This window comes from Tenrec ecaudatus, chromosome 14 (assembly GCF_050624435.1).
Source record: "Tenrec ecaudatus isolate mTenEca1 chromosome 14, mTenEca1.hap1, whole genome shotgun sequence".
In the NCBI taxonomy this organism is placed as follows: domain Eukaryota; kingdom Metazoa; phylum Chordata; class Mammalia; order Afrosoricida; family Tenrecidae; genus Tenrec; species Tenrec ecaudatus.
Window position 1 is genome coordinate 46,856,584 of NC_134543.1, and position 17,378 is coordinate 46,873,961.

The following is a 17,378-nucleotide window of genomic DNA, read 5'->3' on the forward strand; positions in this document are numbered from 1 at the left end:
TAATTAAAATAAACCAGAGTTAGCAATTGCAAGAAAAACTTGTTAGAAATAATTGTAATATTCTTTTATGCTTAAAAATTTTAATACTTAAACTTCTTTTGCACTGAGGAATATAAACCTACCACATTACTTTATGACATAACATTTTTTTTCGTTTTAAAAATGGATAACTTCAGGCAATATGATGCCCGATGCGCTTAAAGAACATTGTCCTTTGTTAGTTGCTATAAAGTGGATTACGACTCACCTTCTAAAATTCTTCTCTTATTTTAAGGCTTACAAGGACTCTGAGAACTAGCAATTCTGAGAAGTAGGCCGGCAACTCTCCCCCAGTCAACTCCAGCAGTTTGCAGAATTCGGTGTCTAGTATGCATAGGAGATGGTGCCATTGTTCCAGGTTGTACAAATCAGGTTTCGCTCACCTCTTAGCGCTAACCTTCTTGGTCTTAAGCTGGGATGGGGTGCGGTGGGGTTGGTACCATCCCTCCTGCCGCGCGATTGCTGCAGTGCGCGCCAGTTCCAAGGAAAGGCTCTATTTTAATGCAATCGAAACTGCCGTTCCTCAGGGTAGCTTTTCCGGACCAGAGCCATTCCACAGGAAAGTCATTACTTAGGCTTGGTCGCTCTTCAGAGTATGTAATCTATTCAGAGGTTGGACATCTTTTCTTTTTAACGCTGAGAGCAAAACTGGAAGAATCCAAAATGCTATTTGATAGGTGTTGGACAGCTTTGGAAAGTCTTGATGTAAATATAATAATTTATTGGTAGCAAATATTTAAACACATTTTAGGAAAAAAAAAGATTCAGTGACTGTAATGACATTCTATATGTTTTCAGTAAACTTTAGATGTTGACATAAAATTCCTTAAATGTGCTTAAGCACAGGAAATAAATATAAAAAACATCTGACAAAAGTTCTGTAACAAGAATTAACAGTATAAAATAACTTTTGCTAACTAGGTAGACTAAATCCAGTTGCTGATCTATGAAAGGAGAGAAAGAAGCACTCTGTTTCACAGGTGCCCGGCTAGCTCAGTCGGTAGAGCATGGGACTCTTAATCCCAGGGTCGTGGGTTTGAGCCCCACGTTGGGCGCAACATTTTTTGCAATGGATAGCAATCGAAAAACGTTTTCTCAAACATTTAAAATGTAGCATGACTAAAATTCCCTCACATCGAAAAGTTTTAGCATGACTAAGGAGAATTATTTACATAATTGAAAAAATTTAAAATATTAGCCAGCTCTGTGGAAGAAACACTGTACTGCGATTTGCAAGCGTAAAACCTCGCAAGCTGCGCTTGTGTACTGGAAGGCACACGAGCCTCTTTTCTTGGGTCGCTCCCGAGCTCACATTTTTGCGCAAAGAAAGCAAAATGACCGTTGTTGAAGGTGGAGGCAGGGATTCTGTGTTACGCTGCATACTTGTGTAAGAACAAAATTCGGGGCCCAACTTTGGCTGCTTTTTAAAATTTGGAGGTCCAATGTAAAAGCAGTTGGGGCGCCGGAGGACGCAGTTTCTCTTCCTCCACCTGTCAATACACAGCGCCTGTCCCAGGGAATACACGTGGATAGGTATTTCTTTCCGTGGCCAGATTTATTCAGCTAGTGTGTATCAGCTGCTTCCCCCTGATCTTGGGACCCTACCGTGTCGTATTGGATGGATATTGTTGGCAGGTGCCGTGGAGTGGGTTCCGCCGACCCGTAGCCAGCGACCTTATGTACAAACAGAATGAAGCACTCGGGCCATCCTCCCAAGCACATGTTTGTGTCCACTGTTGCAGCGACCGTGCAGGCCACGGGACGCGACGTTCGTGGAAAGTGAAGCTGGTGGCGAGGAAGCGGTGGGGCGCTGTGATGGGAAAGAGGGCCGGCAATTACAGCCTCCTGGCCCTTGGCAGAGAACTGAACGGACGCACACACTCCCACTAGCTGGAGGCCCCTTGCGTGAAGGATTTTGCTTCTCCTAAAGCACTAGATCCACACCCTCCAGCTCCCCACCCAATTCGCTCCCACTCCACGGTCTATTATTCCCTGCAACAGACAAACAGGCTCATCTTTTTCAATCTTAAAACATTTGAGCGGGGAGGGAGGGAAAAAAAGAAAATGAACTGATTCCAGGAACCCAAGTGGATGGCAAATGTTGAGAATGATGAGGGCAACGAATGTATAAGGGTGCTTTACTCAATTGATGGATGTATGGATTGTGATAAGAGTTGTATGAGCCCCAATAAAATGATACATTAAAAAATTTTTTGACCCTGTTTCTGGCTTAAATTTCTCTGCGCCTTCTGGGGCACTCGCCGCTAAATTCCTTTTCTTTATGATTCTTGTTGGAAAGAAAATCCTTTAAAAGCAAAAAAATAAAAGTAAAAAAAGAAATGATGAGGTGTAAAAACAAGGTGGAAGTTTTCTGGAGTGGAAGCTCACAAAACCCGAGGCAATTCTATGATGTCGCCAAGTTTTCTGTAGGGAAGGAGCGTGAAAAAGATGAAATTGGTAAAGAAGATAGCATCCACCCATTCTGCAAGAGTGTACTTTGTAAGGGACAATGGCCTGAAGTGGATGTTCTGCGACAGGAGATGGTTTCGTGATGTCCGATGAGTTTTTAATAACAGAGGGTTGGCTGTGCTGTCTCTGGGTGCGATTTTCTCTCAACCCACTCAAATCAAGATTTCACTGCATTGTCAACCACTCTGCGCAAACTGCTCACATTGAGAGTTCAATTCCCAGTCCTGATCTGCTTGACCTCAGAGATGATAAAAATGGACACTCCCTCCCAGCTATAGTTCTCTCCTTAGCTTCTTTTATTATCCCCCTAGTTCTTCCATTTCTCTCCTGGCTCTTAAATTTCGGGGTGGCCCAGAATTGGGCCCTTGGTCCTCGTTTGTTCCTTTTACGCTTGATCTCATGGCTATTTGCTGGTGACCCCAGCTCTGAATTTACAGCCTAGAGCTTGTCCTTAAACTTCCAACACATTTACATTTGGATGTGTAGTAGATGTTTCAAAGTGAACGTAGCCAAAATGTAATGCTCTTTATACCAGCACATTTCACCTGTAATTTTTTCAGCTGATGCTGTACCACCCTTCTCATCTAGTGGTTTGCTTGTGGGGCGCCTTCCAGTTGATTCTGGCGAAGGCCCGAGCACAAAGGCCCCACAGGGTCTCCAAAGCTGTCATCTTCACGACTTGAACCTTGACAGCTGAGCACACACACCTTGGAAACAGCATCGTCTCCTGTTTCCGCTAGCTATGAGAGTGCCTCCAGTCAGCCTCCGCCTACACTGACTCGGGGTGCAGGCATGTGGCTAGACTAGACCAATAGGGGATTAGGTTTAGAAAACTGGGGCTCGGCTCCAGCTTGCCATTAAGTGCTGAGTACCCTGAAATCACCAGCAGTGAAGAAGCCTAAGCTAGTCCTTTGTGGAGAGGCCATGTGGAGACTATCCGACTTCCCAATAAGCAAGGTAAGCTTGGTTTTGCTTGTGCGTACGTACTAATCGGTAGTGAAGTTTCATCGCAAACCCATGTGAAATTGTTCACTACACATTAATAAGCACGAGCTTGGATTTACCTTGCTTATGGTGGCCAGTCCATCCTTGCCCATGTGAAGATCACTGTTACAACACTTCAAAGCAAGCTAGCCTTTATCCAATACACCAATTGGGCCACGCCAAGTGGACAAAACCAAATTTCCTTTATGTTACTAAAAGTTTGGACAGTGTGTTACACAGCACAGACAACCAAACACATCAAACCTATCATCAAATCCTGTTGGTCTACCTCCAAGAAATATCAGTAATCTGACTACTCCTCATCTGGATTACTGTGAATCTCTGAGCTAATCTACTGCCTGAGCTTCAGCCTGCCACCTTAAACTCCTAACAGTATCAGAATAATCCATTTAAAACAGGCAGTTCTTGCCATTACTCTGCCCTAGGCCTCCAAAGGTTGCCCATTTCACTGGGTAAAAGCAGATGCCCTTCCATCTAATAAGGTATGCAAACCTCTAAGACCTCATCTCCTCGTACATTGCTTTCCGCTCACTCCCCCGCAAACAGGGCCCGAGGTTCCTGGAACATGGTGGGAGCGTTCTTCACATGGCTCTTGGCCTGGCTGGTTTTTCTATCACTTTCCTTTCTGGATGTACATGGCTCACTCACCTATTGCTCTGCTCCAGTCACTTTCCTAATGAGCTCAACTGTGACTACCCGATTCTAATTGACAACAGCCTTGTCATTTACCTCATTTATTCCACACCACTTCTCATCTATCATATAAGACATGATTATCTCCTGTTTGCTCAGCTCCTCAGAATATAGATCCCCACAAAAGCAAGTGTTTTTTGTTGTTGTTGTTGTTCATGGATGAAGCCTTTCAGGCACCTAAATTCGTACTTGGTGAATGTTCAAGGAAGGTGTTAAACTAGTGAATGGGGGCTACCTTCTTTACTAACAACCATAGAGCAAACACTAGAACAGGTGCAGTTTTCATAGGATTGCTGGAACTTGGAATAGACTCGGTTTGCTTGGTTACATCCCACTAGGTATCTACACCTGCGACTTTTATCTAAATGTATTACTCTCATTAAGTTGATTCCAAGGCAGAGTGATCCTACAGTGCAGAACAGAACTGCTCCTCAGGGTTTCTCAGACTAACTATTTACAGAGCAGCCAGCCGCACTGTTCTCTCAGGGACAACTGTTGGGTAGGAACAGCTAACCTTGTGGCTAGCAGCCTAACACTTAACCGACTCTGCCGCCTCCTCTACGTGTGTGAGAACGGAGTCCTGGGGGTGCAGTGCAGCAAGCATTGGGCTATTAACCAACAGGCAGGCCCTCCCCCAGGGGAAAGACAAGGCAATCTGCTTCAATATAGACTTACAGCCTCAGAAATCCTGAAGGATCCAGAAAAGGCTATCAGAATGAGCAAGAATTGACTTGAGATGCAAAGTCTAGAAAATGTACTCAGGGTACATAGATATGTATGTATGTGCACATCTTTCTTATCTTCACAGGTATCTAGGCAGAATGCCAGCAACACTTCAACAAGAAATAATTCATTAAAAACACAGAACAAAAATTTTTAAATGAATGAATATTTCAAAGAACCCCTGCCCTCAAAAGATACAAAGCACTAAAGAGGACATTGGTAACAGTATTTATTTTTAGATAATTCCTAAATACCATAATACCCAGGAGAGGAACAATGTTGCTCTTTTTGAAAAGTGGACTAAGTAACAAGCTTCCCAGAGTATGTTACTATATTTTATTGTTAAAAATACAGTAAAATCTCACAAGCATTAGCAGTCATTGTACTACTACATAAGAGAAACAAAATAAAAAAGAATTAAATATTAATGCAGAAGTAAATATAGAAATGTCTTCATCTCTATAAAAGTTGCATATAACAAAACATCTTACATCCTTCCTACAATTTGTTTAGAACTGATTAAATATTTGAAATCAAGCAAAGTTGAATCTTAACCAAACTTTTATTTCTCAGTGGAAAATGCTCTCTTCATCAGAGGTGGCTGTGCTTTCCCGACATCAAACATCATTTCCAACGGTGGGTTATTGAGAGAACACCAATCCGGGATGCGACCCGTTTGATTGTAATACTCTTTCGAGACGGAACGACTTCCGAGGATGTCTTGCAGTGCTCCAAAAACAGCGCCTGTGGGGTCAAAATATTTTTGCAGATTGGATGATTTCTTTCTTTTAACATTCTGTTGTGAATTGGGTGAAGTCACATATAAAGATCGCTTTTTCATTCAACAATCCGTACACATGTGGTTTCATTTCATTAATTACAATCCCCACAATATAACATCACTTTAAGATGAAAATATTTACCAGAAATCTTTGAATGACAAGCATACCAACTTCAATAAATGACAAGAGTTAAGTAGTAATATTCAGCACTGCGTAATCACACTCTTCAATTAATTCCAGTGAAGTTTTTCTATTATCCTATTTGTGAATAAATGGAACTGAAAAAACCTTTAGTTTTCTGTGTTTAACTCTAAGATGACCAAACTTCAATAAATAACATGGCACCATAAAACTCAATCGACATCATTAAATAACTGTGCTGGAGGACTTACTAAGATCCAGAAAGCACTCTTAAACCACTTGTTCATCAAAAATATACTGACTTAACTTTATTTTTCTCTCTAAATAAATGTGATTATATGCCTGTAAAAGTATATTATACAAATAAACACAAATGGGGCATCAGAAAGTGTCATCGGATTACATGTTCCTCACATTTATGACAAAGTAATGTGATTATATATTTTTTAAGTACACAAAAACATATAATTCATAGTTGTTTTCCCTTCTACACAGTCACTTGATTAAAGTACCGTATATACTTGAGTATAAGTTCTCCAGCACATTTTTAATAGAGTTTTTGTGGTAAAATTAAGTGCCTTGGCTGATACTCGGGTCGGCTTATACTCGAGGATATAGGTACTTATTTTTGTTCAAGTATCATAATTAAAACATTCAACTAAATCACAAGCAACTAGAAAATAGAGATCAATTCTCATATCTCACTCACAAATTGGAATTAAATAATTGTTGTTTTTTTCCAATTAAGTGTTTTGAACAATGAGCATCATTAGAATAAATCCATAGCATTCACTTCTCCGAGGGATGAAGACTTTTACTGAAAAGAATCAATAATGACACTTCTCCATGAACTTTTTGATGCTCCCTTGTGTGATTCAAGGAAAACTCAATGTTCAAAGAAAATTATTCAATAATAATCCTGGTAGTTTATTAAGTGAGTAATTTTGAACATGCATTGTATATTCTAACATATTGATTAGTAATGTCATTATCAATGGTTTACTATATAACCATTATATTTTCGAACTAAATCCTTACCTCCCAACCAGGCCACACAATTAGCCTTTGCCAGTGGAGTATGAATTCGAAATGTCTTGGTGCCAAGTGCTTTTTTATACTTTGGTTTTTCTACCAAGTATCTTATTTCTGCAAGCAACCTGTGGAGAAATCCTGGCAACATAGACGTGCCACCAATGATGACCAAGTTCTCTGCTAGCTGCTTTCTGGTATCTATTGGGCACTGTCATTAAAAAGGAAGAAAAAAAGAACTTATTCCTTCACTTACAAATACTGTTGACCGTATTTTAGAAACCAGACCTATGCATGACCGATGGATGAGGAGACCATGCAGTAAAATGCTCCTGAACTAAAGAGCGTTTCATGTAGTGAATGCGGCCACCAGAACATTACCCAACACGACACACAACTTTTTCTTTTTGATACAGAACTTTAGAGATCTGTAAAGTGCTTAATAATCTAATAGTACAGACATTTAAATTCCACAGGACAAATGGTAATTTGTGAGTCTTCTCTTCAGGGTAGAATGACTGAGCTGAGTAAAAACACAAGAAGTCACTTTTCCTTCGTAGCAGGGAACGTATGCAGACAGGACTTTCCTAAGGGGTATCATTATAGCATTACCAAGTCAGAGGCATTATTGAGTCAGAAGATAACACACTTTGTCAAACTGTATCGGCACATCTGTTCTAAGAATTTGGGATGAGATCTTTCACTGATATTTTTATTATTTTTGATAAAAGTTCCTGTTCTAAAGCACTTGTGATTCTGTAGTCATTAAACAAGACAAATTAGCACATATCCCGTGAAGTGTGGAGACTCAGGGTAACGCAGATGGTTAAAGCACTTGACTAATAACCCAATGATAGACATTTCAAGTCCGCCTAGAGGCACTTGAAAAAAATCAGCCTCTTAAAACTTGATGAAACGTTTTACTCTAACATAAATGGGGTCGCCCTGAGTTGAAAATGTCTCAATGTTAATGAGTTTTCTGTGAAATTTAAAATAGTTTGCCGTGCAAACCGCACGCCACAGTCAGTACAAATTAAAATTTTGGTACCACTGTCTTGAGGAGAAAAGAATATATACGCTCACGGACCCATTGTCTTCAGTACCATGCTGTGCGATTTAACATACGTGGTGCAGTGGCCACACTGGGTGGCTGGCTGAGTCTCCATGACTCAGGAGAACGACTGGTTTCCACTGCTGTCAGAGCCGTCTGTGACCCTGATGCCACCAGACCCCGGGACTGGAGGAGGCACGCAGGGACCCCACCGGCACTGAGAGGCTGACACCGCCACTAGATCCAGACTTTCCACCCACTGGCCGGAGATCGTCCTGCACTTGGCATCACTGCATGTGTTTCGTCAGTCTGAAGAGGACTTTATAGACTGGTATCAGACATATGGGCTAATATCAGACTTATGGGTTTGGGATGCTGTCTTAATATACAATTTACCCTTTATATAAAACTCTCTCTTATAAAAAAAAGTAGTCTGTGAAAACTCAGAGGGGTAGTTCTACTTTGTCCTATAGGATCACTATGAGTTGGCATTGACTCAATGGCAGTGAGTTTTTGATTAAGAGCTAAAAAAAAAAAAACAAACAAAAACATTTACATTTTTTTAAAAGGGCAACAGTTGTAATTTCCCCCCCAAAGTAAATACCTCCATAAGTGAATCCAGTATTAAAGTGGCAACTGACTTCTCCTCATTGTCTTGTTCAAAAAGAATTTCCACAACTGAATCCCTGAAAGTAAAAAGATCACATAATAGAGGAATATATCAAGAGTTCTAGTGACATAATATTTTAATACAAAATACTATGTTAATGTAGAATAATTCTCCAAACATAAGGTACTCTCATATGTACAGTAAGGAGAATAACAGTATCGACCACAAAAAGGTTGAGGTGAGGATGCGCTGAGTTAATCCACAGTGCCTGGTCCACAGGAGGCACTCCGTAACAACGTGCTGTTGTTAGGGCCGTCTAAATATACCTCTCCGAGACACGTAACAGAGGAAAGGCAGTCTACAAAAGTTATTAAGACTCCAAACGCATATCATTTGATTTAAGAAAAAAATCAAAACACCATTTCTTTTGTTTTTAATAGTAATGTATTACAAAGATTGCTATTGCCTATTAAATATGCAATTTCAATTCCCATGCTCTTTCTCTAATTAAAAGAGGCCCACTTCCGGTTAGCCTGTTTGTGGTGACAGACTAGTTCTGTATCTAGACTGTGGCAGTGATTACACAGATCTACCCATGGTCAACTACACATACGGATATATGTTCTTTCTATCAATGGCAATGCCCTGGTTTTCACATGACACTAGAACTGTATAAAATGTATTCAAGGGGGGAAACTCACTGGAGGGCACACAGGACCTCATTGTACATTCACTGCAACTGTGAATTTAATATTGTTTAAAAATAACAAAGGAAAGAATACTCCTTTTTAACTTGGTCACACTGCATGCCTATACTTACCAGCCTCCTTTGTGGCTAGAGGTGGCTATCTGACTAAGTACCCGACGCGTGGATAGCGGCAGAAGTGGCTGTGGGACTTCTAGAAAGCCTCCTTAAAAAGGACGGGGGAGAGCGTTTCTCTTCCCATCCAACATCAACCTGAAGGCTGCAAGCCGAGCAGCCAGCACGGACACCAAAAGAAAGCCAAGGTGATGTCCCGAGCGGCACTGGAAGACGGAAGAGTCTGGTTCCCAAGGAAGCTCTTGTCCCACATCTGGACCACCTAGTCCTGAACTTCTTTTGAATGATACACAAATTTCTATCTCATTGAAGCCATTATTTTTAGGTTTGTGTGACACAGCCAAACAGAATTCTCATTAATATAAAACTCACTGTACATGTGAACATGAGGGGGCTTCAAAATATTCATGGAAAAATGAAATGTAAGATAATGGATTTTTCATGACCTGTTTGCTCATATATACACAAGAGTTTATAAAATTTGGATCACAGTATACAAACTATTTTGTAGTTTTATAAAATATTTTTACAAAAATGAAAAATTCATTTTCACATTCAATGCACAGGTCCATTCCCACTAGGTGAGTCAGCCCCATGCTTACAAAGAGGCGCCTTTCTTTCACATCCTTCCAAATTTTAATGCCCATTGATTTGAATTGAAATTACATACTGAAAATAACTATTCAACCAATGAGATTTTATGCGACAAACTGGTTGTTTGTCCTATGATAATTAAGTTGAATTCTTTAGAAAGGCCAAATTATTTTTAAAATCTTTTTAGTGTAAGTGAGACAACTTTAAAAGTCTGGAAACAAAGCCTCTAAAAAGATCCTATACAAAGACTGTTAAGTTCTAACCATACTAAAAAATAAAATAAAATCATAACAAAATCATGAATTGCTGGTTTATTCATGTGTACTTCAGAACTCTGTAGACTAATCCTCAAATTCAGAACCTTTCATCACAGGAAACAATCTGGGGAAAAACTGCCAAAAAATACACATTTATAAGTTAAAATGTTTGGTATGATATTTTTAAGTTCTTCACTTTGAATGACTTCCTGCCTTAAAAACAAAAAGCCCCAATTACCTGACCTAACTGTATCTAATTAGATTCATTGCAATAAATTTTTTTCTGTAGGAAACCTCTTTAAAAGCAAATCCATAAGGTCAGGTATGAAACATACTAATGGCGTTTAGCTTTCTTTATCCACGGTGTCTTTCCTTCCCTGACTCTCGTGACCACAGGTGATTTTGACTCACAGTGACCCTACAGGACAGGACAGAACTGTCCCTGTGGGTTTCCGAGATGGATCTCTTTATGGGACTAGAGAGACTCTTCCTTATCCCGTGGGGAACCTGGTGGCTTCAAACGACCAACCCAATGTGCAGCACTACAGCACCAGGGATGCACATACATTTCTCACTAGTTAACACCTAAAAACTCTCTACTAACTGAATTTCCTTAAATGTGTGTTTGGGTTTTTTTACACGTATTTTATTCTTTTAGCCTCACTCACTGCCATCAAGTTGATTCCAGCTCATAGAGACTTTCCAGGACAGAGAAAAACTGACCCTTCAGGCATCTGGGCTGCAAATTTCTATGTGAGCAGAAAGCCTCATCTTTTCTGTTTTATTCTGGATTCCACTTAACAATGAGGAGAAATTTTAAACAGCAATTTAAATAATTACCAAGCTATATTCTTGCTCGTTTGATCCCTTACTATGCCACCTTAAACATCTGTATGCAGACAGACCCTGGGTAACCAAAGACAGCTGTTTGAAGGCTGGCTTTACGTCAAATGTGTAAGGACGCTGGGATGCTGCCGTTACGTGGATCACGTTAGTTCTGACCCACAGCAATCCTATCGCAACAGAACGAAACACTGACTGCTCCCGTACCATTCTCACAACAGTTCCCATGCCTAAGCTCACTCTTACAGCTAATGTGTCAACCCATCTAGTCCAGGGCTTGCCTCTCGTCCTCTCTTCTACTTTACCAAGCCTGATGTCCTCATCCAGTGTCTGGTCTTTTCTGACATGTTCAGAGTATAGGAGACAAAGTCTTACCATCCTTGCCTCTTAAGAGCATTTGGGTCACACTTCTTCCAAGACAGATTGGTATGGCTTTTTAGCAGTCCGTGGTACTTCCAATATTCTTCACTAGCACAATTTAAAGCCATCAATTCGTCTTCAGGTTTCCTTATTCGATGTGGAACTTTCACATGTATATGAGGAAGTACCCCCACCCCACATAAAAAGGAACTGAGCTGGACAGAACGGCTTTCATAGCATGCATTTCTCCTGCTGGGCGAGCATGAGCAACTCGCTCGGCCTCAGGGCACCCAGTAGTCTTGCCCGGGAAGGTTCTCTCGGCCACAGTGAATTTTCTTGTAAAAGAAGTTTCGTTCATACCTCATTGTGCATGTCTGTGAAATATTGTTTCCTGCTCAGGAGAGATGCTGCAGAAACTGCTGTCATGCTGAACAGCTTAGCGTCAGTGCTATGGGAAACTCAAGTATATGGTGCTTTTCTCATTTTAAAAAAGGTGAAATGTCAATTGCTAACAGTGCCTCTTGATCCACGCACAAGTTCCTTCTGCATAGTAAGTCAGGATAGGCGCACAGAGTTCTTATTTAGAAAAGCTCCTTGTCTTTGTAAAGAGTTAAAAGCTGCATGCACAGCAGTGAAGGTGATTAGTGTATTCTTTTCAAACTGAGATCAAATTTACATAACATTAAATGGCAGCAAAAAGCTAGCCCACGGATGTATTGTGTTTCTGTCCATCTGTACATTAACTTACATTAATCTCTAAGTAAAGATGAAGAGCCCTCCCTAGTGGCATAGCGGGCTGCACCCTGGGCTGCTAGCCACAGAGTCAGCAGTTTGAACCTCCATTCCATCGGAGAAAGATGAACTTTTCAGCTCCTATAAAGATTTACAGGGAGGATTCTCAAGATGGCCTCCAGATAGAATCACCCGCTCGGTGCTCCCATTGTTACATCAGGAAATTAAGAGGTAAGGAGGCCAATTATGGGAGGCCAGGTGCTCGGCACAGAATCCCAGTGTCCTAGGGTTTGTGTTTCAGACCTCCTCCACGTAAGATTTTTGCCCATGGAGCGCTCCAAGGGTTTGCTGTGTTGCTTTAAGTTCACCGCACCTACTCTCCGGGTTTCCACACCCCCCTCCAGGTCCTGCTTCCGCTACCCCTTCCTAAACCCAAGATCCGAGGGCAGTCAATGTGCTGTAATTCCCCCAGAGTGCTGTTTAGGGGGAGAGGGGATGTCATAATATCAGGCCTATGGAGAGCCTCTGAAAACTAGACACAAGAGCTCACTGCAGCACTCCCCTCTCTGCTCATGCATCCATAGGCTTTGAACCTCCCGTCCCCACCCAGGGGCAGAACGACCACATTGGCCACCTGTTTTCCCCTTTGCCCCAGCTCAGCACATGGGCAGTCAGCATGGGTAACGAAGGATATTAAACACTTATTTACTACAGTCAGAGAGCCCCTGCACTTCTAGCCACAGTGGATTGAAGATTCATGGAGCACTCTACAGAGCCCAAGAGTGAGCCAGCAAGGCAGCTGGGGTAATTCAGACCTAGTGAGCTTCAAACTCACTTGGCCAATCTAATGCCCCACAGCCCCAACACCAGGACACCCTGCAAGCCCCTTAAAGCGAACAAACAGAGAGACCTTTAAAAACATTCTGAGGCTGTGGGTTTTTTGTTGTTGTTTTTTTATGTAACTTTGAATCTAAGCCACCACACACCTGGTTCATTAACAAAGCTTTAACATAATAAATCCTGCTAGGCTACTTAGGTAGGTTACAGGAATAGATCCCCTTCTCCCACCCTCACTTGGCCACCTCCACCATCCCAATCCCTTTTGACCTGATTCACCAGAGGTACATTCTCTCAAGATACCATATATACTCATGTAAATGCCGAGTCTGTCAGCACATTTTAATGCAGTTTTTGTGGTAAAATTAGGTGTTTCAGCTGATATATGGGTCAGCTTATATTCGAGTATATACCGTAATTAACTCAATCACAATACAGCTCTTGCAGCCATACCAAACACCAAATCATCCCCCTAACTTGAATCTTACTTCCTCTATGACATCCTTCAAGACCACAAAGCAGTAAAAGAACATACCACCAAACACTGTGCCTACATAATACACAGGGTCAACAAGGGACGCTGGTGGATTCACTACACTCTTCCTTTAACCCCACCACAATAACCTGTAAGTCTGTTCCCTCGCATGAGCAACATACAACCTCCTAACCACCACAACCTCTAGACCTACTTTCTTCACCTCAACAATACCTATTCTCCACCAACTTACCAACTAAATACATATTCCCCATATCCCTCTGTGCCCAGGTCCTCTGAGCCGCAACCTATCCTGTTGCGGCCCGTGAACGTGGGTCCACCTGCACGTGATTGGCCTCCCCAGAGCCACCCTTGCTGCTTGCAACAGACCTGGCACTGCTGCTAGTGATCGGAGCCTGCAACTGGTCTGTGCACAGGTCCCTTGACTAGCTCCCTGCCCTGCTACAGCCCGTGAGAACTGGACCACACTTTATACAACCAGCCTGTCAAGCACCACCCTTGCTGTCCTCACTCGCCCCAATCAGCATGCCTGAGAAAGCCACCCATTTCACCCTCCTGATAGATAGCTCTAGATGTCCAGGGAGAGAGTCAACCGAACTGAGGTAGAGACGCAGCTCAAGCCCGCAGGGCAGCTAGCTCTAGGTAGTCCTTAGACTCGTTCCTACTAGCCTCTGAGAAAGAAAACACAGGGCCCCTGGATTCTCAGGATAATGGTGCTGCGCTCCAACACAAGACCACACAGACAACAACCCACAGTAGCAGCCACTACAGAAAGCAAAACAAACAAAACACAAAGTAATCTTCAATATGCTGCTTAGAGTCACACAGAATATGAGGGAATCAATACAGAAAAAGATGAAAAAATAGTTAAGATAGAATCTACATATCAAAGAGAAATACAAGAGTTAAGGGAAAACACAGCAGAAACAAAGCAAATGGTAAAAGACCTTACCACCAGGCTGTAAGAGGAGTAGAATCGTATCGACCTCAAAACTGGCCAAGCAGAATTCAACAAACACGAAACGTGATTATCAAAGAAGATAATCAAAGAAGCTGAAGAAAACCTGAGAACAATAGCGATGCTATGAAGAAAAACAATATTCAAGTAATTGGGATACCAGAGCAAATACAACAAAAAAAAAACAACAGCCAAGATAACAAGGGAGTTCCTGGAAGAAACCTTCCCCAATTTAATGAGAATCAGACAATCATCCAGGAGGCAGAGAAACACCAATTAGACTGAACCCCAAGAAGAACACAGCAAAGCATATCGTGAAATTATCCAACTTTGAGGAAAAGGAGAAAATTGTAAGAGCAGATAGAGAAAAAAATGTAGCACCTATAGGGGAAGAATATGCTGAGAGTTATCAGCAGAAACCACAAAGAAGAGGAAAGAATGGAGTAGCAGCTTCCAAAAGTTAAAGGAGAATAATGGTAACCTTAAAATCCTCTATTCTGCTAAACTCTACATCAAAATAGACCGAAGGATAAGGGTTTTCCCAGATCAGGTAAAATTTAGATAATACATTAAAAAAAACAAAAAACCCAAAACCCAAGCACTACAAAAATTAACTCTTCAATTCACTTTGGTCAAAAGACCAACATCCACTGAGTACAAACATGAGACCACTGCATAGTATAATACACACACACACACACACACACACACACACACACACACACACCACCTACCCCCACCCTCCCTAACACACTACTCAGGAGGGAAGGAGGAAAAAGTCCATCATAAAAAGCACCAGATGACAGCAAAGAATTCCCAGTTGGATGTAGTAACTCTGAATGTCAATGGTCTGAATTCTTCTCTCAAAAGACTAAGAGTAGCAGACTGGATTAGGAAATAAAACCCAGCAATCTGTTGTTCTCAAGAGACACATCTCAAGCTCAGAGACAAAAAAATGTTGAGGATCAAAGGTTGTTGGAAAGTGTATCAATCTAATGGCAATCTAAAAAAAGCAGGAGTTGCAATTTTAATTTCTGACAAAATTGATTTCAAGGAGTATGACATAACAAGAGAAAAGTATCAACATTATATACTGTTTAAGGGATCAGCAGACCAAGACTCAATGAGTATAATAAACATATATGCGCCAAACAAGAGACCTGCGAAATACATCACTCAAATTTTTAAAAGATGAAAAAAGAAATCACGGGACTGACAACCATAGTAGGAGACTTCAATACACTGAAGTTTGATAAAGAAAATTTCTCAATACTATGGAAGATAGATCAGCGGGAATGAAGTTCAACAAGGAGGCTACAGAACTAAATTCTACAATTAGGCACTTCAACTTGATAAACATATGTATAGTGCTCCACACAACTGCAAAAAAAAAATGCACATTTTTTCCTTTTTAAAAAAAATTATTTATTTTTCTTTCTTTTTTATTTAATCATTTTATTGGGGGCTCATACAATTCTTATCACAATTCATACATCCATCCATTGTATCAAGAACATATGTACATTTGTTGCCATCAACATTTTCAAAACATTTGCCTTCTACTTGAGTCTTTAATATCTGCTGTTCATTTCCCCCTTCCCTCCCTACTGCCCCCTATCTCATGAACCCTTCATCATTCATAAATTATTATTATTTTGTCATATATTACACTGTCCGATGTCTCCCCCCGCCTTCTTCTCTGCTGTCCCTCCTCCAGAGAGGAGGCTATACGTGGGTTCTTGTAATCAGTTCCCCCTTTCTACCCCATATTCTCTCCACTCTCCAGACATCGCCACTCTCACCACTGGTCCTGAAGGAGTCATCTGTCCTGGATTCCCTGTGTTTCCAGTTCCTATCTGGTCTAGCCAGATTTGTAAGGTAGAACTGGGAAAAAAAATCCACATTCTTTTCAAGTGCACATGGAAGGTATTTGAATATAGACCACATGCTAGGACAAAGGTCAAGTTTGAGCAAATTCAAACATATGGAGGTCACTCAGACTTCTTTCTTTGACCACTATGCCATAAAGATGGATACCAACAAAAGAAAGATCAAAAGAACAGGGGAAAATACTTGGAGGATGAATAACTTACTTCTTCAAAAGGAGTGGGTATTGACCCAAATTAGAGACAAAATTAAGAAGTTTCTAGAAACCATTGAGAGTGAAAATACAACATACAAAGACCTATGGGATACAACAAAGGCAGTTTTCAGAGGATGCTTGATAGCAATAAATGCATATATGATGAAGGAAGAGAGACTTATAGTGGATACCCCATCACAAAACCTCCAGCAGTTGGAAGAGTCAAAAAATAATCCTTCCAATATGAAGAGAAAAGAAATTATAAAAATCAAGACTGATTCTAACTTATATATCCGGCTAGACTGAAGGATGTACACCGGCACAGATAGGAACTGGAAATACAGGGAATCCAGGACAGATGAACCCCTCAGGATCAGTGGTGAGAGTGGCGGTATCGGGAGGGTGGAGGGAAGGTGAGGGAGAAAGGGGGAACAGATTATAGGTCTACATATAACCTCCTCCCTGGGGGATGGACAGCGAAGATGTGGATGAAGGAGATGTCAGATGGTGTAAGATGTAACAAAATAATAATAATTTATAAATTATTAAGGGTTCAGGGGGAAGGGGGAGTGGGGAGTGAGGGGAGAAATGAGGAGCTGATACCAAAGGCTCAAATAGAAAGGTGTTTTGAGAATGATGGTGGCAACATATGTACAAATGTGCTTGACACAACTGATGTATGTATGGATTGTAATAAAGAGTTGTATGAGCCCCAATAAAATGATAAAAATAAAAATGAAAAAAAATCAAAGCTGAGATAAATGACTGGGGAAAAGACATGGAGAAAATAAACTCAGTAAAAAGCTGGCTCTTCAAAAGGATTAACAGAATCAACAAACCATTGGCAAACCTAACA

The 17,378-nt window shown here is 41.1% G+C and overlaps 1 protein-coding gene and 1 non-coding gene across 2 annotated transcripts in view; one reads left to right on the top strand and one right to left on the bottom strand.

Moving 5' to 3' along the window:
* The first annotated feature begins 1,021 nt into the window (after window positions 1-1,021).
* On the top strand, window positions 1,022-1,094 carry TRNAK-CUU (transfer RNA lysine (anticodon CUU)). The gene has a single exon. It is a non-coding gene; the product is annotated as a tRNA-Lys (tRNA).
* A 4,050-nt stretch (window positions 1,095-5,144) lies between these two features.
* ACTR10 (actin related protein 10) overlaps window positions 5,145-17,378 on the bottom strand; it is a 35,184-nt gene continuing 22,950 nt past the window's right edge. The window contains exons 11-13 of the mRNA XM_075530750.1: window positions 8,537-8,618; window positions 6,891-7,092; window positions 5,145-5,673 (exon numbers count right to left, since the gene is read on the bottom strand). Of these exons, the coding sequence (XP_075386865.1) occupies window positions 5,492-5,673; window positions 6,891-7,092; window positions 8,537-8,618 (466 nt within the window). The 3' untranslated portion in view covers window positions 5,145-5,491. The remainder of the gene's footprint in view (window positions 5,674-6,890; window positions 7,093-8,536; window positions 8,619-17,378) is intronic.